The sequence below is a fragment of the Anser cygnoides genome, chromosome 1, assembly GCF_040182565.1.
Source record: "Anser cygnoides isolate HZ-2024a breed goose chromosome 1, Taihu_goose_T2T_genome, whole genome shotgun sequence".
NCBI classification, from domain to species: domain Eukaryota; kingdom Metazoa; phylum Chordata; class Aves; order Anseriformes; family Anatidae; genus Anser; species Anser cygnoides.
Window position 1 is genome coordinate 66,777,875 of NC_089873.1, and position 20,873 is coordinate 66,798,747.

General features: G+C 46.8%; 1 protein-coding gene across 32 annotated transcripts in view; it reads left to right on the forward strand.

Moving 5' to 3' along the window:
- The window catches only part of CACNA1C (calcium voltage-gated channel subunit alpha1 C), a 482,661-nt gene extending 465,270 nt beyond the window's left edge, over positions 1-17,391 (forward strand). For 15 of the 32 annotated variants that reach the window (XM_066990241.1, XM_066990239.1, XM_066990240.1 and 12 more), the window contains 10 exons: positions 15-116; positions 2,143-2,270; positions 3,361-3,510; positions 4,534-4,886; positions 5,771-5,797; positions 7,184-7,312; positions 7,788-7,897; positions 9,849-9,952; positions 12,741-13,064; positions 13,331-17,391. In XM_066990241.1, coding sequence (XP_066846342.1) covers positions 15-116; positions 2,143-2,270; positions 3,361-3,510; positions 4,534-4,886; positions 5,771-5,797; positions 7,184-7,312; positions 7,788-7,897; positions 9,849-9,952; positions 12,741-13,064; positions 13,331-13,627 — 1,724 coding nt within the window. In that variant the 3' untranslated portion in view covers positions 13,628-17,391. The remainder of the gene's footprint in view (positions 1-14; positions 117-2,142; positions 2,271-3,360; positions 3,511-4,533; positions 4,887-5,770; positions 5,798-7,183; positions 7,313-7,787; positions 7,898-9,848; positions 9,953-12,740; positions 13,065-13,330) is intronic. The other 17 variants (XM_066990261.1, XM_066990257.1, XM_066990263.1 and 14 more) reach the window with 2 other exon arrangements.
- The last annotated feature ends 3,482 nt before the right edge of the window (positions 17,392-20,873 follow it).

A 20,873-nucleotide genomic window follows, 5' to 3' on the forward strand; every position in this document is an offset into this window, starting at 1 on the left:
TTTTCACCCTGCAGGTAACCTGGAGCAAGCCAATGAAGAGCTTAGAGCAATAATTAAGAAGATCTGGAAGCGCACCAGCATGAAGCTGCTGGACCAGGTGGTGCCCCCCGCAGGTGGTGAGTGCAGGATCCTGTCCCAGTCTGTGAATGTCTGTCTTTTCCCCACCTGACATGTCCTACTGCACCTCGTGAACATCAAGTGGAGTACAGCGGACAGGCTTTCTTCCACAAGCTGTTATTACCTGTTTACCTGGCTGGATGTTTCATCAGGCTGAGATCTGTTTTTGCCTGTACGAACATGTATATCATGTTCTTACTGCTGAAAAATCAGGGGAGGAAGAAAAGGTGTTTAAATAGGAGTGAGAAATCTTCATTCCTAGATCTCACCCCACTTCAGCTGTAGGATTTGTTCCCTTGGACACTACCTAGTGCCTTGTTGGGCATATATGGCATATAACTCCTTTTTTTACTCACATAACTGCTTTCTACTTGTCTAAGTAGAAATTTTCACAGTATCACAGTATCACAGATTTCTAGGTTGGAAGAGACCTCAAGATCATCGAGTGCAACCTCCGACCTAACACTAAGTACTCCACTAAACCATATCGCTAAGCTCTACATCTAAACGTCTTCTAAAGACCTCCAGGGATGGTGACTCCACCACCTCCCTGGGCAGCCCGTTCCAATGCTTAATAACCCTTTCGGTAAAGAAGTACTTCCTAACATCCAACCTAAAACTCCCCTGTCGCAACTTTCGCCCATTCCCCCTCGTCCTGTCACCAGGCACGTGGGAGAACAGACCAACCCCCACCTCTCTACAGCCTCCTTTAAGGTACCTGTAGAGAGCGATAAGGTCGCCCCTGAGCCTCCTCTTCTCCAGGCTGAACAACCCCAGCTCCCTCAGCCGCTCCTCGTAAGACTTGTTCTCCAGACCCCTCACCAGCTTGGTCGCCCTTCTCTGGACTCACTCGAGCACGTCCATGTCCTTCCTGTAGCGAGGGGCCCAAAACTGAACACAGTACTCGAGGTGCGGCCTCACCAGAGCCGAGTACAGGGGCACAATCACTTCCCTAGCCCTGCTGGCCACACTGCTTCTTATACAGGCCAGGATGCTGTAAGATCTGTAAGATCAGGATGCTGTAAGATTTTGTAAGATACTGTCCAGCAACTAGTTACACCAGATCAGACTGGCTGAGGGTTGTCCCTTGTCTCATTGCTGTAGATTTTTACGCAGCGTCCATGGTGGGCTGTAATTACCGGGCCTGCAGGCTCCTTCTTTGCTATGCTCCTTAGAAGCCCAGATGCATGGGCATCTAGTGGGACCTTCATTGGCCTTCCAGGTTGCTCCAGGGACTGTTGCACAAAACAGCACTTGGCAGCTAGTTAACAGCCACAGCCAGATCTTGAAACCTTGCTCAGCCTCCTCTGAAGTCAGAGGACAGTATCTTATAAAATTTACAGTGGGTTTGGAGAAGCGAGGAGAGTTACCTGGATAAAAGCTGGGTGCACATTTTGGCTCATCAACTGCTTGTACTGAGTGAGAATATAGCAAGGACTGAGCAATAACTGCACTTCTGGGGAGAGGTGATCACTTCAGTCCTCTCACACCCAAGCTAGACACAACCAGACAGAATTTCAGTGCAGAGAAGGGCCAGATCACGTCTGGGGTGGATGGTCAGTCAGGTGCTGTTAGTGAGACAAGAACTGGAGTATGCATTACGCGAGGCTGTCACAAGGGAATGCAGCATGCATTGACCCAGACTGGGAGGCTACTGCTATAGCAAGATCATGAGTAAACCAGCACCAGAGACTGCAAAGCTTAGAGGCATAGAGGCACTTCGCCAAAACCAAAGTGCATCCAGAGGTGCATAGCTATAGGTGTTCTCTGCCAGCGGAGCCAGTCTATCCAAATGCCACGTGTACCCCACCTCCGGACTACTTACAGCAAGCTCTGGCTGTGGAGCAATCCCTTCCTTCATTCAGCCCTGTGTACTGAAGCCATAAAAAGCAGAGAAGTACTGTGGTGCCTAGTGTTTCTGCCTTGAGTTGCAAGTCTCACATTAGCAAACACACTGCTTAAAACCATTTGCTTATTTGTTTTGTTGTGTGTTGTGTTGTTTTTTTTTTAAATACCCCTTTCCAGATGATGAGGTGACTGTCGGGAAGTTCTACGCTACTTTCCTGATTCAAGAATATTTCCGGAAATTCAAGAAACGCAAAGAACAGGGCCTGGTGGGCAAGCCGTCCCAGCGCAATGCCCTCTCCTTACAGGTGACAGATGGGCACAGGATGGGCAGGGGTGGTACGGTTGAGGCATTTGACCCCACTTCCCTCTTAGCCATTCTGGGGGCTGCCATGGGCTATTCTCACTAGAAAGGAGCTTGTAGACTCTTTAAATTACCATTCAATCTTTTTGGATAGGTGGTTATCTGCCACGGGCCTCATCCCTTAGCTCTGGAGGTGGAAGGCACACGTGAGGTGTAGTCACTGTTTATCAATCCACTGGTAATGTTTGAAATTTGGCTTTCTTTTGGAGAGCTGGTATGAAGTGTCCATCAGACTTTTTTTTTATTACCACATTCATTTGACCCTTTCTGAGGGAGTCACTATAACAGGACCAGGGAGAGCATGTTGCCAGGAGGCAAAATCAGTTACAAAGCAAAAAGCATACCTGGATGCCAAGCCCATCAGGTGCCTGGGATCTGTTCATCACTGTGCTACAGGTTCACTGGTGGACTGCCAGGCTGTGTGAAACAATAAGAAATCCCCCCTGACTGTACAGGCTGTCCATTTCTGTCCTTCAACTGTAGAGTAAGGAAGAAGGGTGACTCTGGATTTACAGCAAGCCAAGAAGTGTTGTGACACAGACATACAGGCTGAGGTCTCCACATACCCACAGCATACCTCCCTGGAGTGGATTCCAGTCAGTGAGGGGTTTGAGGACTGTCCAGATCCAGATGCCAGAAGTTTAGCTATGAAATATATATTTAAGATGTTGATTAAAAAGAACATATTTTTCAGAGGTGCTGAGTACATTGTTCAGCAGGAACTGTGGCTGCTCTAGGGCTTCTGGTAGTGGATCTGAGAACCCAAAGTTGAAAGCATGCAGACTTGCACAGTCAGGCCCATGGATTTATGGCTATGACCTGCTTTGAAGAAGCCGAGGGACTAGCAATGAGCATTCCTGGGTTGGATTACTAAGAGTTTTTCCCTCTCTAAACTGGAGATGAAAGAACAGAATTTGTTAGTATTTTTCTAGGAGCTGGGGATGCTGTATTAAGTAGAAAGGCCTCACTGTTCTTAGGAGAATAACATCGCTTTTGTTTCTCACATAACCACTCGGAGATATGAAGCTCTATAGTTTGCTGTTTTGCAGGCTGGTTTGCGCACACTTCACGACATCGGGCCAGAGATCCGACGGGCGATCTCGGGAGACCTGACAGCTGAAGAAGAGCTAGATAAGGCCATGAAAGAAGCTGTTTCTGCTGCCTCTGAAGATGATATTTTCCGGGTAGGTGCGGAACAAATTTACAAGCTGAGGCTAGATCAGTAGCTTAGCTCAAAGAGTTCTACGTTTTCTTGCATGTACTCTGTATTTCAGCTGGCCCCTCCTTCTTGTTTTCTACACCCTACTGGAAAACAGACTGTTGGAGTCAGGGTGCCAGATCCTGGGAATCTTACATGACTTTTATCCCATTTTCTTCTCAATGGATGTTTGCCCTGTATTAAACCTAAACAAAATCATAATGGCAATGGCCAAAGAGTCAGAAGAACTGCAAAGTTAAGCCATCTTCCGGTCCATAGAGCAGCAGCCAGGCACAATTCAATTTTTTATTCAGTCCTCCTTTCAGTGGCACAAGTAGTGTCCTTTCAAAAAGCACCCCAGAGCCCAACAGAGACCCTATAGTCCTGGAGGAAATTTCCAGGGCAATTGCCTAAATCTTCTCTTTCTTATTTCATTCCTGTTCCTTCTAATTGTATCCTCTGGTAATATTTCTTCTCCTTTGGCATTTCTCTCCTTCAGATCATTTACAGAAAGATGCTGTCTGTCCCTCTCATAACTCATCATCCAAACAGTAGATAACTGGCTTATTAAATCTTTCTTCATTTGTTCCTCCAGGTGATTAATAGCTTCTGGTGCTCTTCTCAAATTCCCTCTTATGTCTAGATATTGTTTTGCGACTGCACTGTGAAGACCAGAGAGCAGTAACCTCGTTCTTGTCACCTCACCCAGTCATACACTCCCAGGGCTGGTGGGAGTTATTTGGACACAATTGTCTCACCTATCCACTTGTTCATTTCTTTAAGGCCAGTCCTCTGAAATATCTTAGAAAGATGAAGCTTTCATGGCCTGCCTGTACCTAGTCTCTCTGACAGAGAAGTCTATGCACTGCATTTTCTGGCAGAGAGAGCACCAGTCCATAGTCCACACTTTTGGTTCTCACATTTTCTTTCCCTCAACAGTCTCGACAGGGAACACCCCACATACCTTTTTACTGACAAAGGGAAAAAATTGTTTGTGTTTCTCTGACAGAGAGCTGGAGGCCTATTTGGAAACCATGTCAGCTACTACCAAAGTGATGGCAGGAGTGCATTCCCCCAGACATTCACCACCCAGCGACCTCTGCACATCAACAAGTCCGGCAACAACCAGGGAGACACTGAGTCTCCATCTCACGAGAAGCTGGTGGACTCCACCTTCACTCCCAGCAGCTACTCATCTTCAGGCTCCAATGCCAACATCAACAATGCCAACAACACTGCCCTGTGCCGCTTCCCCAGCCCACCCAGCTACCCCAGCACTGTCAGCACAGTGGAAGGCCACGGGGCCCCATTGTCACCCACCATCCGTGTGCAGGAAGCTCCTTGGAAACTACCTTCCAAAAAGTAAGCTTCACAGCAGAACATTGGCTGAGGGACCAGGGAGGGGAACGTGCATGCAAACACCAAAGCACAGCTGCCTAGCTAAAGTCACCCACCAGATACTGCCCTGCCTGCAGCCTGGACCGAGCCTTTTGGTTCTCCACTTGTGCCAAAGCCCACGGTGTGGTAGATGCACTGACCACTGCAAAGAAGCAGCACCCTCACTGACCAGCATACTTGATTTTTTGGGGCTTTATCCTGAAAAACCTTTTATAAGGACCAAAGGAAATCTTATTTACCCTTTCTTCACCACAGGTTTTATCAACTGGTAATTGAAAGGAAAAGCAACTGCATTTCATCTCTTAAGAGCCCACTTGAGAGTTCTGTGGAAGTCAGCGTTTTTCATTTAGTGCGTCACATCCATAAGGAGGTCACATAAGGCTTTCTGGGAGAAGGGGGGCAAGGCTTTCAGACATGCAATACCACGTAAAGCAAAGAAAATCCCCTTCTCTTGACATCCTTCAGGCTGTCTACACATAGATGACTAATACAAGAGGAATATCACTTTTATCAGTATGATTTTTTTTAACCCTTTCAATAAAAGCAGGATTGAGATGGAAATTTTTTTCCAGTGCAGACAGTGAGCGATGTGAAAAGGTGGAGAAATGCTGCTCCAGGATAGGACAGAATATGGCAATTAGATGGAGGAAATTCAGTGGGTGCAGCATTACTCAAGTAAACAAACCAATAGCTTTTTTATTTCCTGCCATCCTTAGGGAGGCTGCAGGAATTGTTGATAACACACTGTGTTATCTTCTGTCCCCCACATGCTGATTCATGCTGTTGTGACCCTGTTAACATGGTGTTCTTTTCTCTCCTTGCTTCCTTGGGCATCTTCCTCGAATTAGGACGCATTACTACGAAACACTGGGACGGTATGTGTTCTCTCTCATGCTCTAACACTCTCTGGGTGTAGACCCATTGTTCGTCCCATTGAAAGTCCAAATCCCAATTAATGCTGAAGATAAGCTCTTCTTTTTGGTGTCAGTAAGCTGGAATAGGGTTTTAATGATTGCCATGACATCTCCAGGACATACTCCCAATTTAGGGCTCTTCTGCTCATTGGCAGATAGCGATGCACAGACCGTTTCTAGCTGGTTTCTTGATTTGTGGAGTTTTTTTAGAGTTTCTAGCTGGGCTCACACATCTAGGCACTCTCTGGTCACAGCACAGAGCAGTACACCCTGGCATGCTCACACAAAAATTATGTATGGTTTTGGCTAAACACAGATTGCTGAAAAGGGGGAGCTGCCATGTAGCGAGTTCTTCACCTTGCAGCTTAGCAGTTTTACTTGTCTCCCATCTCAGCAGGAAGGTCACTCCAGCACTGTCCTTCAGACTGTTTTGTACTATGCGTATACACACTCCTCCAGGTGATTTTTTGCCTGAAACAAATGAGAAAATAATGTTTCCTACCAGGTCCCTGAAAGATTAAAATAATAATAATAATAATAAAACTGTCACACTGCTTTCTTCTGTGAATGCAAGTAGCAAAATGACTCTAATACCTTCATGTCACTATTTCAAAGATTTGTGCTACCTTCAGTTTTCACTCTACTCCTCAGAAAACACAAACTCAGAATGAAGTGAATTCTGAGGGCTGAGACTTGAACCAGAGGGACAAGGAGAAGGCAACCAGGGAAATAAGGGCTGTCATGCCTAAGAGTTTGAACAGATCCTGCTGAATGCAGCAGAAGCACTCTGCAGTTATTGATGAGAAAAAAGGGACCAGAGGTGGAAAACACAGGAAGGAATGAACAGGAATGAGAGCATGAACAGGAACAGAAGGGAAAGATGGTGCAGAATAAAGGATATGGGAGGCAGAGGCCATGCTACACAGAGCTGAGAGGGTACTATCAGTGTCATGGAAGCTTCTCTTTGAAATCTGTAACCAAGGCTTTTGCAACAAGAAAAAACAGCTGTATTTCTAAGAGCCCATCTCAGGTTTTACCTCAAGTTCACAACTTTGGGAAAGTTGGCACTGTGATGTGCACATTTATAGAGTACATATAGTCACAAATGATGGTAATATGTTTCCAGTATTGTTCAACATTGATAAGAAACTTCCTTTGAAAGAGGGCACAGGCAATGGTTGTTGCTTTTGTATTTGTGAACTCTGCAGTTCTGTTCAGTCATTGATTTTTCTATGATAGCTCTTCAACATTATAATAAACCAAGACAGATGGAACCTGTCATTCTTGTCTCTATAACAGATTTTCTTTACCATCTCTGTATCTTGACTTGTCTTTTTTGCTCATTAGCTCCAGTTCCAGAGACAGCCAGCTGGCAATTGTTTGCCAAGAGGAAGTGTCTCAGGATGAGACTTATGATGAAAATTTGAATGAAGACATTGAGTACTGTAGTGAACCAAGTCTGCTCTCTACTGAAATGTGAGATTTGCAGCTTTAGTCAAGGTGTTTGGGTGGTTCTCGAGTTAAGGGGGAGAGGTGGGAAGAGGTGACATTTCTCTACAAAAATTTCAATTATTTCAATTTATGGGATAAGGCCAGAACACTTTAGTCAGACAACTCAAATATCAGATAATAATGGGGGGAAAAAAAAAAAAAAAGCAGTTCAGCCCTGAGGAAAAAAAAAAAAATGAAAGGGAGATCTTTTGCCTAGGATTTTGCTTCTCCTCTGAATGACACATCTAGATGTGCAGCCCCCACTCCACATTCACTTCCATGGCCTAATGTTCCCAGATCTCCTGTCTCATGGTCTCAGTTGCTTCTCCTGGACCCGTTAGCAAGCTCAGTAGCTGCATCCATTTGATAGCATGATCTTCCTGGCTTTCCTGCTGGAAGAGGGGTTATTCTGTCCAACACGAGCTGCTTTTCTAGAATCCCTGTGTTGTCTCCTTTGCAGGCTTTCATACCAAGACGATGAAAACAGACAACTTACTCCACCAGAAAACAACAAAGGAGAGGACACCCGGCACTCTCCAAAGAAAGGGTTTCTGCGCTCCTCAGCACTAGGTAACATCCCAGTGTGACATGTGGGCTGTGCTCTCCTCTGCCCTGTCTGAGTTCTCACATCCTGCTGGAGAAATCCCAGTGTGTGTGGGCCTGGGTGTTGACGCTTGCTGCATTTAGCGCATGAAACCAGGAATCCCATGGTGTGCATGCAATCCTGACCAGGCAGGTGACTCTGCTGACTTTATGCTCAGTCAGTAGATGAATCTGTGGCGGTTTGGATAATCCCTGGTTGTTTGGATAGTCCATGTGGTCTGTTTGATTAAGCCTGTGTGTTGATTAGGGGAGTTTATTAGAGCACTGTAGGCTCTCTAAACAATCACCAGGGAGTCACTGTATTGACTAGCCTTGGGTATATGGTGTTCTGTTCCGTGTGTGTTCAGCGGGGAAAAAGGAGAGGTTGTCTCTTTTGTCTGCTACAAGGAAAACAGTGAATTTCAGATTAAGTTAACATAATGCAAATTTGCTTTCTGCTCTGATTGTACCTGGAGATTTTCAAGTGTTTCAAGTGAGCAAGTATGCACAGGTGGAAACCATAAATTACAAGATTTTATGAAGGTATCAGGACAAACTTTTCATCCTTTTTCCTGGGGGGGAGAAAGAAAAAAATAAAAAAGACATTGGGGGGAAAAGCTAAAAAGAATCCTGTATATAAGGTGTTGATTTTTACCAAAAAAAACAGTGACAGTCTATGTAGTGTATTGTTTAAAGTGAGACTTGACTTAAAACCTCTTAAATCCTCTTCAAAATGCTTATACAATTGAGTATGTTAAAAGCATTTACTTCATTCCAACACTTAAAATATTAGGCAATGAGAATTCCTATATCTATCTGGAAGGTCAGATTTGCAGTCAGCCCATGATACAATGCTGCATTAACTACATTTTAATGAATATTAATAGAGTGATGTAATACTTTTTTTTTTCCTCAAGATGGAGAAAATACTTTTTATCTGCATTGTAGCATCGGTTCGCTGCTCTGTAGCAGATACTTCCTCCATTCCCTGAGAGGCCCTTTTCTCAGCAAATCAATAATATACCTACTGTTTTCAGAATTTGAATTTTCTTTCTTACTTTACATAAATGTCAATGGGATCAAGAAGTAGACAAAATATTTTTGTGTGCCATGCAGCTCTATCTTTAATAATGTGTTTATTTGCCCTTCTTCCGAAGAAAAGCCTCTGCAATTTTTCATAAATATACCTTGCAGTCCTTTTAAATTCATTTATAGAGAGTACACTTCTCATAATTACAGAAGTTAAGTTTAATTTCATACCAAGCAAACAATGTGGATATTTCAATAGTTCCTCCCTTTTTTTTAAAAAATGACTTTTTAGCTTCCATTTCCAAAGTTCTGAAAGCACCACATCTGTATGTACCCAAGCCTCCATTCACCAATGAATGCAACCATTGATTAATTCACTTCCACATGATCCTGGTACAGACACAGCCTCAAAAACTGTGGTACGTCTGGCAGTTAAGGGCCCAGATCACATGCATGTGGGAGGTTGATGTCACCTGAGCAACCCAACATCTCCTCCTGCATGTTGGGTACAGCCAGGTGCAGTGCCAGAACCTCGGTTGCCCTTATAAGCCCTGCTGAGGGCTTTACCTGAACCAGAAAGGTTTGAGAACACTTTCACTGCTTAGGAGAGAAGTCAGCTGCACAATATCTGCTAGGTCCATTTTTTAAGGTAGAAAAATAAAAATCATCATCCAGAGTTTTATCTCGCAGCTTGCTTGGAAGATAGTGTTGGTTGGTCCATAATATTCAACTTTGTTTTGCAAATACAAGTACTTTGGAAAGGGCAAGGTGTCTAGGGGAAGCAGACAGAGCTTAAAATGTGGGTGTCTTTGCTGTCTCTCCAGCAGGACTGCACTAAATGAAATTGAAGTCAGATTACCTGTAGTGTAGTATGAGTGATGGACATAGTTGTTTGTGTTTGGTGTTTCAGGTCGAAGAGCATCTTTTCACTTAGAGTGTCTGAAAAGACAGAAAAACCAGGGCGTAGACGTCTCGCAGAAGACAGTTCTGCCTTTACATCTGGTACATCATCAGGTAAGCATTAATAACATCAAAGGGCCCGGCAATGCAACTGAGAATCTACTGTCTGCCCTCCCGTTCCATCCCAGACAACCTTGAAACGCCATTTGAGATAGCTTCTCACCCATATCAAAGGTCCAGTTTTTAGAAACTGTATTTGCCATCACACTCACTCCTGATTTCAGGATTTTTATCATTCCCAGAAGAATTCTACAGGGACATGTCCTTTGGAGTTATCATTACCTGATGTCCATGAAAGAGCAAAATAGAAACCTATCTATAGGATAAAAATAACCACTCAAATTGCAATTGCAATTGCACTCTAAAGTGCAATTACACTGGCTTTGATGGTAGTACACATATGAATAAAATGTGCAGGGTCTACTTTTATATTAATTGAAGGTAGCCAGTAACGGCAATTAATCATTTAAAAAATAGCTGATTACATGTAATTAATCTGCCTCTTAAGCCCTTTATAACTGCATCCAACAGCCTACCAAATGTATGCTTTGGCACCTATCTAGATGATTAACCAGCTGTCATAGTCCAAAGTAGATTTATGTCTTCTATTTGGATTGCACCACGGTCACCATAAAAGAAACAGGTGCTGTGGCAGCACCAGTCCTGCAACATGGGGCATCCTGCTCCGTGCAATCCCCCAGGGCAGGGCAGGACAGTGGCACAGGGGCAGAAAGTGCCACAGGGCAGGGGTGCTAGGAGTGAGAAGTCATAGCAGCTGGAGGAGTGAGAGATGAGCACACCTGAGACTCTCTGCATTTTCTCACCTCCATTCTCAGCAGCAGCAGCCAGTTATACTGTAAGGATCAAGCTCCAGAAAGCTGTGATCCGCAGAGCTACAGCTGTGGCAGGGACAAGCAGTGAATGTATTGGGGCACGGGGGCTGTGAACAGCTTCCCACCCTCCCCATAGCACTAACAGCCCTCCTGAGACCTCCTGCCCTCCCACAGTAGTGCAGATAGAGGGGACATGTGCCTCCTACCCTCTCAGCCCACCCAGCTGGCAGAGTCATCTCCTTCCAACCTGTACAAAGAGGATGGAGTCACTACACCCTTCCTCATCCCACCATAAAGCCCCAAACCTAGAGGGACGGGGCTCTACCCACCCCAGCATCATTAAGCTGGACTGCAGGGTTACCCTGAAGTAGGCATCTGGCCTCTGGCCAGCAACACCCAGCAGTGTCAGTCCGTTTACAAAATTATCAGCCTACAACACTGCTTAAAATGAGGACATGAAGCAGAAAGGTTGCCTCTGCTAAGCGCGATGAATTCAGTTGCTCAGGAGAGCTTGAAGGGGTATACTCATGAAATACTCATACATAATGATATGTAAATATATGCAGCTGAAGCTTGAAGCAATATCTACGAGCTTCTTTCAGCCTCCTCAGTACTTTATATTTGGGATAAACACCTTGTATGTTTTTCTACCAACAAGCTGAAAAAGTGGTTCAGTTGTCCTGCCTGACAGATCTAAGGCTCTCCTTGAAGTCCCAGCAGTTTAAGGGATGTGCTGAGGCCATCGTAGCCTGCAGGGTGTGACTTATATAGATTAATTTTTAAGGGCTTTCTTCATCATTGAAATTTGGTAGGAGTCTGACACCTAATTCCTGAGGCAATTTTGGTGAACTTTGTTGGTGACCAACAGCTGAGTCTTTTGTTCACCTGCCACTGAAATTATCAGCACAGCATGCTGATAGCAGTTGTACAGAATTTCAGTGGCAGATGGATTGAGCTTCACTGAACTTCAGGTATCTAAAAGTTAGCTGTCTAGTTCAACTGGTCAGCTCAGTCCACTGTGGTCAACAGGGAAATAGCATCTCCAAAAGGCAAGCGTGAGTTTTGTCTAAGTCTCATCCTCCAGATTTTCAAGTATCCAAAAGAGGCCAGAGGCTTGCTGGTATCCCTCTGCACAGTTAGCTGAGACTAAACACAGAGCTTGTAGATAGCTGAAGCTGGGGGAGACAACCAAACCCAAACAAGACGATTCTCTGCAACACATCCACATATTTTTGTGTTTTCTGTGCCTTTATTTCTTTGCTCATATTAGACAGCCATGAGCTCTGTGAGATGAGCTCCCAGCTCTGATGGCTTTGCTTACAGAACAAGGCAGCGGTTGCCATGAATGAGGCATCCAATCAGCCCTCTGCAATAAGGGGCTTCTTGAGAAATTTACGTTGTCAAAGGAGGCTGGATGACTAAGAAGTTGTGTGCATGATTTTGGGAAGGAGCGGATGGCTTAATGCATAGCCATCAGATATTGACCCTCCCACCAACAGCAGATGCCTTAAAATCCAGTGGTGGATTTACAGTTATCACCAGTTGCAGACACATCGAAAATTCACATCTGGTATCCATTCAGGTTCTACAGCAGATACTTAGAGAAAACAGCAATTGGCAGTAAAAGCTAGCAGCATAGATGGTGGCAGGGGTGGGAGAAGGAATCACTTGAATGGCTGTTGCATCTGCTGGAGGAAAGGCAGTGTTTCTGGCAGGGCCCTGGGGAACGGGGCTGTGTCCTTCCTGCCAGGGCAGTGGGATCAGGGCTGAAGAGGCCTTGAGAGTTTTCAGCCTGGTGCTTGGCATGAGGTCAGGCACGAGCGCAGTCGACACCGTTTAAAGGCAGCCTTGCGAAATGAGTTCACGAGAAACATCTGAGGCACTCCAGGAGCTGTTTCCCAGGCCTCAAGGCCCTCCAGGCCTTTCTCTGGTCATTTCTCCATCACCTCACAGTTCCGGCCCTGCCACGGCAGCCGTCCCTCACTCGCCTTGCTCCTCTGTGTCCACAGGCGCTAGCGGTGGCCGGCCTGAGCCCCCTCCTGCAGCGAAGCCATTCCCCCACCATGTTCTCCCGGCTGTGCGCAACGCCGCCCGCCACGCCCTGCAGCCGCGGCTGGCCGCAGCAGGCCATCCCCACACTGCGTCTCGAGGGGGCAGAGTCCAGCGAGAAGCTCAACAGCAGCTTCCCATCAGTGCACTGCAGCTCCGGCTTCCCCGATGGCACCGGCTGCAGCAGCCCGAGGAGAGCCAGGCCGGTCTCCCTCACCGTCCCCAGCCAGAGCGCAGGGAGCAGCAGGCAGTTTCACGGCAGCGCCAGCAGCCTGGTGGAAGCGGTAAGGCCGCGGCAGCAGGAGGGACACGGGTGGCGTGGGGGGAAGCCCCCTCGATGCAGGGGTCTGCAGGGTGGCTGGGAGGAAGAGTAGGTAGATGAGGAGGTGGAGGAGGAGGAGGAGGAGGAGGAGGAGGAGGAGGGGGAGGAGGAGGAGGGGGAGGACCACCAGGGATAACAAGGAGGGGTGCGCATGACGGGGGCGCAACGGGGCCGGTGGTGCACACTGCTAACATGTCTTTGTCTCTGGTTCCCCGCCTCCTTTTGAAGGTCTTGATTTCGGAAGGACTGATGCAGTTTGCTCAAGATCCAAAATTCATTGAGGTCACAACCCAGGAGCTCGCAGACGCCTGCGACATGACGATAGAAGAGATGGAAAATGCAGCAGACAACATTCTCAATGGTAACAGCAAGCAGAGCCCCAATGGCAACCTCTTGCCTTTTGTTAACTGCAGGGACGCAGGGCAGGACAGTGCAGGCGAGGAAGAGGAAGAGGTGCAGAGCCCGGATTGTAGAAAAAGTCAGGAGGAGCTCAAGGACAGCAGGATTTATATCAGCAGCCTGTAGTTGCCAGGGCTGGAAGCGATGCTGGTTTTTTATTTGTTTCAATGTTCCTAATGGGTTTGTTTCAGAAGTGCCTCACTGTTCTCGTGACCTGGAGTAACCGGAACAGCGTTCTTCATTCATTTCTGTTGGGACGAGTCGCAGAGTTGGGTGGTGTCAGAGAGCTTTGCAGGAGCGGATATATCCCCGGCACGTGGCCGTGAAGGAAGAGCCAGGAGGAGGAGGAGGAGGAGGAGGAGGAGGAGAGGCAGCTCCCCTTTTCCCAGTCCCTGCCGCAGGACCGCCGCCTGCCCACAGGCCGGCAGGACACCGCCCCACGCCTGTACAGCTCCTTCGCACGCCCCGCGCCCGCCCCACGCACGGACTCCCAAGCCGCGCCCTCCGCCGGCTTGTGTTATTTAAACCGGGTTGGGTTGGGTTTGGTTTGGTTTTCTTTCTCCATTGGCATTCGGTAGAAGTATAAGGATAGCTGCGTTTTACCAACCATTATGTACACCGGGAGTTTGTAACTTGATTTGCTCGCGAGCGGCAGCTCCTTTTTTTGTTGTTGTTTTGTAATTTAACGGCAGTAGGCAATGCACTTGATGTAGTCTTGCACATCCGAGTGGTCGGTTTGGGTTCCTCTTAGTGCCACGCTTAGTGGCTGTGAGCGTGGGAGCAGTGCCGAGCGAGCGTGCACACGCATGTGTAAGGTCAGGCAGTTCTCCGCATCCCGGCTTGGGCTGCGGGACATCCCTACCCGGGGCCATCCGGATGCAAAAACGAGCCACTGTCTGTGCTTTGAAAGGGGAATCAGTAACTCTTTGCATTTTCTGTTCCACAAGATATGCAAAAACAATGCAATAATGTTAATTTTAAAAATACAATTGTAAGTCGTGTTGGCATTAAAACTGTATAGACAAAAAAATTACGGGGGCGGGGGGGACAAAAAAAAAAAAAAAACAGAAGGCGTTACGCTTCGATATATTCCGTGTGATGTTTTATTGCATTGATAATGTTTCTGTTGAAGAAACCGTTATACTTGAATTCAGGTCAGTTTCAGTATTTTTCAAATATTTTTTTAAAATGAATTGCAATTGTGCCAAGCAAATATAATGAATCGAATTAAGTTTGTTTAAAAAGACAACAAAAACCAGAATCACTTCTTGTATATTTTGCTGCATGTCAAGTGAATCATTTCGTATTTGGAATGTGCCAAGCTTTACCTTTGAACTTTTAAGTGCTTTTCTACGTGTGGTTGGGGAAAAGGGGTACTATTTTATTTTTTTCCTTTTTTAATTTGTACAATGAACAAAGTGTACCTGGTGTAAGTAACTATTCTGCAATCCACTGACAGGTTGAACGTTACTGATTTTGCATATCTTGTGTTCATTATCCTTCCTCCTCACCCCCTTTAAACATGCACGATGACTTTATTGGTAGAGAATCTTTCTTCCTGAGACCGGGACATTTTATCCAGGCTTTGTCCTCTATCCTATTGCTCAGTCTCTCTAAAGGTCTCTTCCCACTAGAGGGTGGCAAGATCCCCAAGCCCGTTTGGCAGATCCATCCTGCATGTTCAGCTGGCACCAGCAATTCAGGGAGTGAGGAAAAATACCTGCTTTCAAATTGCTGTTATTAAATAGCTCATCCTGATGGACTAGAACAGGATCCTGGGATAAGCAAATGCAAAAAGCAGAACCGTTAGCAAAATAAAATTACCTAATTCTGGACTGAAATCACAGGGGGAGTGAGGGAGGGAGCTCTGGATTGTTGCTTAGGAAAATGGCCGACCTCAGGTCAAGATACAGATGTGAAGTGACTTTTTTGTGGTCCCATTCCCTCTTCCCAGACCTTAGCGTCCAGGCCAGGCTCCAAGTCACAAAACATCTGATGGCACGGCGTGTCCCAGACGTATTTCCCCACCACTGAGCGTGAACCTCTACTGATTTTCCTCACGCTGGTGCATGGTCCTAACCAGTGGCAGAGGCTGAAAAACAGGGAGCTATTATTAGATTTTACGCGGCTGATTTCTGTCTAGACTACTGCTGTTTTTTCCCCCTTTTCAAGTCGTTTCACAAACTTGCAGATCAATGCTGAGTTAGGAGGTGTGACCTGACTCAGAGCTAAACTTTCGTTCCAATCTTGAGCTTCACAGATGTTTGAGAACATCATTTATTACCTATGCTGATTACATTATTTTTGTAATGCCCTTGGGTTTATTTCTTGATTCTGTTGGGGCCATAAAGCAGAAATAGTGAAACATATTTTTGACGGTGTTCTTTTTTCAGTGTTACTTTGATCTGGCCAGTAGCAGCTCAAGATGCCTCGCAAACAAATCCTTTTAAACTAGGGAAAGTTGAATCCGTTTAAACAATCTGGCATCAAAGTCCTAATCCAAGACTTCCCTGGAGAAAGCAACCACCTGATGTCAGTCTGTCTCTTTTCTTTTCCATCCCTTTGAGAGCTGGCTGTTGGTAGTGCTGCAGTGCTCCAAAGCTAGCATGGCAGGAAGTAACGCTGTGCCTGGCTGTGCCTGAAAATGGAAGCAGCGTAAGGGCTCCCTTTCTCTTTTTCTTCCACTATAAAGCCCCCCGGACCCTTCCAGGAGGAGACAGGTGCTCCTCCACCTGATGAACAAAGTACAGATCTAGATTAGCAAAGGCAACGGGTGTTCTGGATGTTTGATGGTGTGTGTCGTCTTTTAGGATTTTTCCTGGTGGGAAGGAAAAGGGTGGAAAGGATTACACCCCACACATTCCCCATGAAAGCTGTAACTCCCTCAGGGATGAGGGCCAGCAGTGGCCAGGGACAATCCCCGCTCCACTGGAGGATCGCTTGGGCCCTGCAGTGGGGAAAACTTGGCTAGCAGAGCATGCCGATGCCTTGTGGGTCTGAGGGACAGGTGTTCAATTCAGCAATTGCTGGTGCCAGCTGTGCAAATTCCTCTTTCCGGGGAGGGTGGCTTTTGTTTGCTTGTTTGTATTTGTTTTCCATTTGAGGTACTTCCAACGTGCACATTGTGACAGGCCTGAGCAAAGAGCTACTGCCTCCTGTAGGTGAGGTGGAGCCTGGGGACGGTGGGAAGGCCGGGGGCAGGTGCAGTTCCTGGAGTGTCCTTCCTTTCCCCGTGCCTGGGAGCCGACGGTGGGTTCGATCACTGTGCTGTGGAGGAACCGGTGGCCGAGGATTGGCATGGAAGGAAAGGAAAGAACGGGAAAATGATCTGCTGTTTGTCACTGAGCATCTCTGACTTCAAGAGTATGCTGTAGACTAAAGACGTTTCTTACAAAACAACAAACCTCCTCCCTTTATCACTCCTGCTCATTATTCCAGGCAGTACTGGGCCAGCCACACCGGGTGCATTTCTTTTTTCTTCCTTATTCTGTGTGGCTGATGTGACGGAGAAGAAAGTGGAACTCACGGTCCAGAGCTGGAGTTTTGTTATCCACAGACCTTTTCTGCATCATCTGCCTCTTTCAGCTGGACACACGAATGATGATGGTTTCAATGCTGCTGCTGCTACTGCAGGGGTCCAACCTGGTTTGTCACCCTGCCCACCACACCCCAGCACGGAGGGACAGCCAGAGAGGCGCCATGTACAGAATCGCATCTATTTATGCTTTGTTTTCTGACTCAGAACCCTGCCCCCGATGACTATGACAACGATGATGAAAACAACAACAAAAAAAGGGCAAATGCATTTTTTACATTTCTTGATAATTTCCAAAGCAATGTATCATTGCTTTCTTTAGACTGACGCCAATATAACAGTTGTATGGGTCTCAGCCAGGCTCCTGTGTCTTTTCTGCCTGATAGTTTCAGATCGCTGTACGAAATGTATGCATGTTTGCACACAGACACAATTGCACAAGGTAGCAGCACCACGAGTATGTGGGGTTGTTGCCCTGTGCCGTAGATGAAGTTGGAGGCCTTGCTTCGTACGTCTAGATGAGAAACCCCAACCGGCGAGCTGAAGTGAGGCAGCCCCCCTGGGACAGAACTGAGTATCCTGAGATACACGCACGGTCCCGTTAGGACTGTCCTGGTGGCAGGGGCAGGGGGGGGAGAGGAAACACTGAATTGGAAATCTGGAGCTCAATGAAGTTGTTGAAATAAGCAGAATACAGTCGGGGACTTCTGGTAGTGGTGAGATTTTGTCAGTTCTGATAATGAAATTTGTAGTGCGTATGAGGAAAATATGCCTGGTCATCAGAAGCCCCAGTTCCTATCTTGCTAACACAAGGATAGAATGCACTAGCGGCCAGGGAAGTTTTGTCGATGTAAAGAATGTGGAAAACAGAACTAGGCCCAGAAAAAAAAAAAAAAAAAAAAAAAAAGATTATATTTTTCTTGCATTTATTTTCTTCTCAAAAGAAGACTAAGAAATATAAATTTAAATAGCTGCACAGGGTTTGTTTTCTCTTCTTTTGAATGTTGCAAAGTTATTAAAGTGTTATTCTGGGTTAGCAAGCCCAGGGCCCAAGAGGTTTCTAATGGGTTCTCAGTCTGCTCTCTGTTGCTGCTTTGCTTCTGGACAGCTGAAACCACTGTGGCCTCACTGCTACAGCACCTGAGATGGGGTGGGTGAGGGCAGAAGCACAGCAGAGGGAGATGTCCTGTACTGAAAACACTGGGCTGCAATTGCTTTCAGAGGAGTAGCATCACACTGGAATGGGGAACAAAATAAAAAATAAATAATAAAATAATTAAAAAAAAGCTCTTCTGAGATAGAATTTAGTGTTCTAGTTCAATCCTCCATTCTTCCCCTACCCCCTGTGGGGAACTTGACTTAACTGTTAACACTTGAGCATAAAAAACAGGCCTTCTTTAGGGGCATGGGGCTCGATTCAGTTGCCTAACTGTGCATCTCCTGCCATTTGAGGTACCCTACAGTATTCTGCCTGGCCTGCAGCCGCAGGCCCAGAAGGACGCAGCTCTTCCCTGGGGCTGGTGTCTCGTCTATCAGCTCCACACGGATGGCACAGACCTCAGGCAGCAGGGGACAATTAGGCAGCTTAACCAAGTCCCTTTCCAAAGGGCTAATTGAGAGGAGCAGCACCGATGGCTGAAGTAATAAGGGAATCTTCCCTAGCATTACCAAGGGCTTAGGGAGGCGTGATCTGGAGCCCACCCCCACACCCTCATGCCGCTGTTCTCCGGTGCCACGTCGTGTGGGTAACCTCTGCAGCCCAGCCCTCACGTCCAGGGGCTGGGGCCTGCACCCCGAGCCCCACGGGGCCGCGGTGAGCCCAGGTGTGGTTCCACCCCACCACCGATATTTTTTTTCTGCCAGTGTTCACACAGCCCCTTTCCAAAGCATTTTCCTGTTCAAGACAGACCCACAAGCTCAGACACCATTCATTAGCCTCATTGTTCGGGTGGTGAAATACCTGTGTTTTTCCATTCCGTTTTGCATTTTGTCCAGTCAGGCAAAAAGCGAGTTCTTCCCCAAACGGGCTGTAATGCTTTTAATATTTAAAGCATCCTAAGCCAGTCCGCTCCCATCTCAAGCAGGTAGACTGGCAACCAATACTACCTAAACATCATCAGCTTCATGATCGCTCACAGGAGTGATTGGTTCAGGATTCTTCAGTCTTGACAGTTTGAATGTGGGAAGATTTCAGAGGAGGAGGAGGAGTGGGATTGTAAATATCTCTGACAAACATTGCTGCATCACACACAAAAAGAGGGGGGAGATACTTTTAAAACTGCCTTAAAAATCAATTCCGAATGATGGAGTCTCCCTCCAAATGATTGCCAACCGGTAGATCAAGGGATAAGGCGCTTTGGGTGAATTCTGGCAAGAAGTGGTTGGAATCTGGTCCAAGTTTGGAAGTGAAAATATAACTTAGGAGCTGATCTCTCACTCAGTCTGACTTCACATCTGCACCAATGACTGAGCACTGCAGGATCAAAACTGTTTAAGGCATGGGGGGTGCTGTATCCGGCCTTTATCTGTACGGCACAGGTCTGGCCCAGCAAGGTACTGCACACCTCCGTTTCCCAGAGACTTCAGGGAAGATGGGGTTCCTCAGCACCTCTTCAGTTCAGGCCCTGGAGCATCATTTCCTGCTCTGATCATCAGCTATAACTGTTGATAAATATAAGTGTTTTGCCTTCATTTGAATTGCCCAGAGCTGTAAAATGACCTCTTTCAAGTATAAAGCAGTCCAGATATAAACCTCCTCTCCCACTCTTCCCTACGTCCCCTGCCCGCCCCAGCCCTCCCTTGCACCTCCACCCGAGCCCGTTCCTCTCTCAAGTCTTTACCTCCTTCCACGGTTTTATATCTAGTTTTCATGAACCCACAGAAATGCTTTTGTAAATAATGCTGTACAGTTTGTAACTGTCATGTAAGCCTGTCATCAGTGCCAGAGTCCGTCTTGCCCTCTCGCACGTTTTAAAGTCAACAGAGGAAAGTTAGAGCGAATGGCCCGCAAGCAAGCTATAGGGTCATCTCTGTGTGGGACAAATGTATATTCCTGTAAGATTGCATTTTTATCTAAGGAATGATGTTATTTTAAAATTGCTAATAAATTTCTAAACAATGTCCAGATTTGTTTAGTATTGTAAATGTTATCAGAGCTCCTTTGACATTGCTCCCTTCTCTCACCGGTGGCTGCAAACTAAGTCAGCATCCTGCAGCCCCTCATTTCCCAGCGGCGGTCCCCTCGCAGTTCGTGGGGTCTCTCCGGTGTTTAAGGGGCTGCAGAACAGCCTCGGACAGTCACAGACTGTCCTGTTAAACAGTAACTTAGAAAACCCAGTCACTCTTTGTACTGTTATCACCACAAAAATGCTACCCTGCAATGATGTCTGAGGCGTGACTCACGTGTAGCCAGCTACCATTTTCTCCATAGGATTCTTTTTTTATTAAGTGCGTGCATCAAAAACAGGAATGCCTGCAGCCTAAACACAGCGCCATTAGTCCCTACATAAGCCACGAAGCTAATGGGACAATAATAAGCATTGTTATCACACATTTACTTCTCGATTGACTACATTTGCTCTCACAGCACGGTTATCGAGCAATTACGTCGTAGTGCCGGCTGAGCGCTGCATTTCCTGTCAGAGCACTGTAAATCAGGCAGTACTTGGTCCAGGTACGCAGGTCGGGCCGGGCTCGGGTTGTGTGCCAGAGCCCCGCGGGGCCGCGAAGCAGCACGAGGCGAGCTCCCCGCGGCCGGGGGCGGCACGGGGCGTGCTGCGGGGCCGGCTGCGGGGCTCCCCGGCCGTCCCAGCGCCCCGCCCCGCCGCCGCGGCCCCT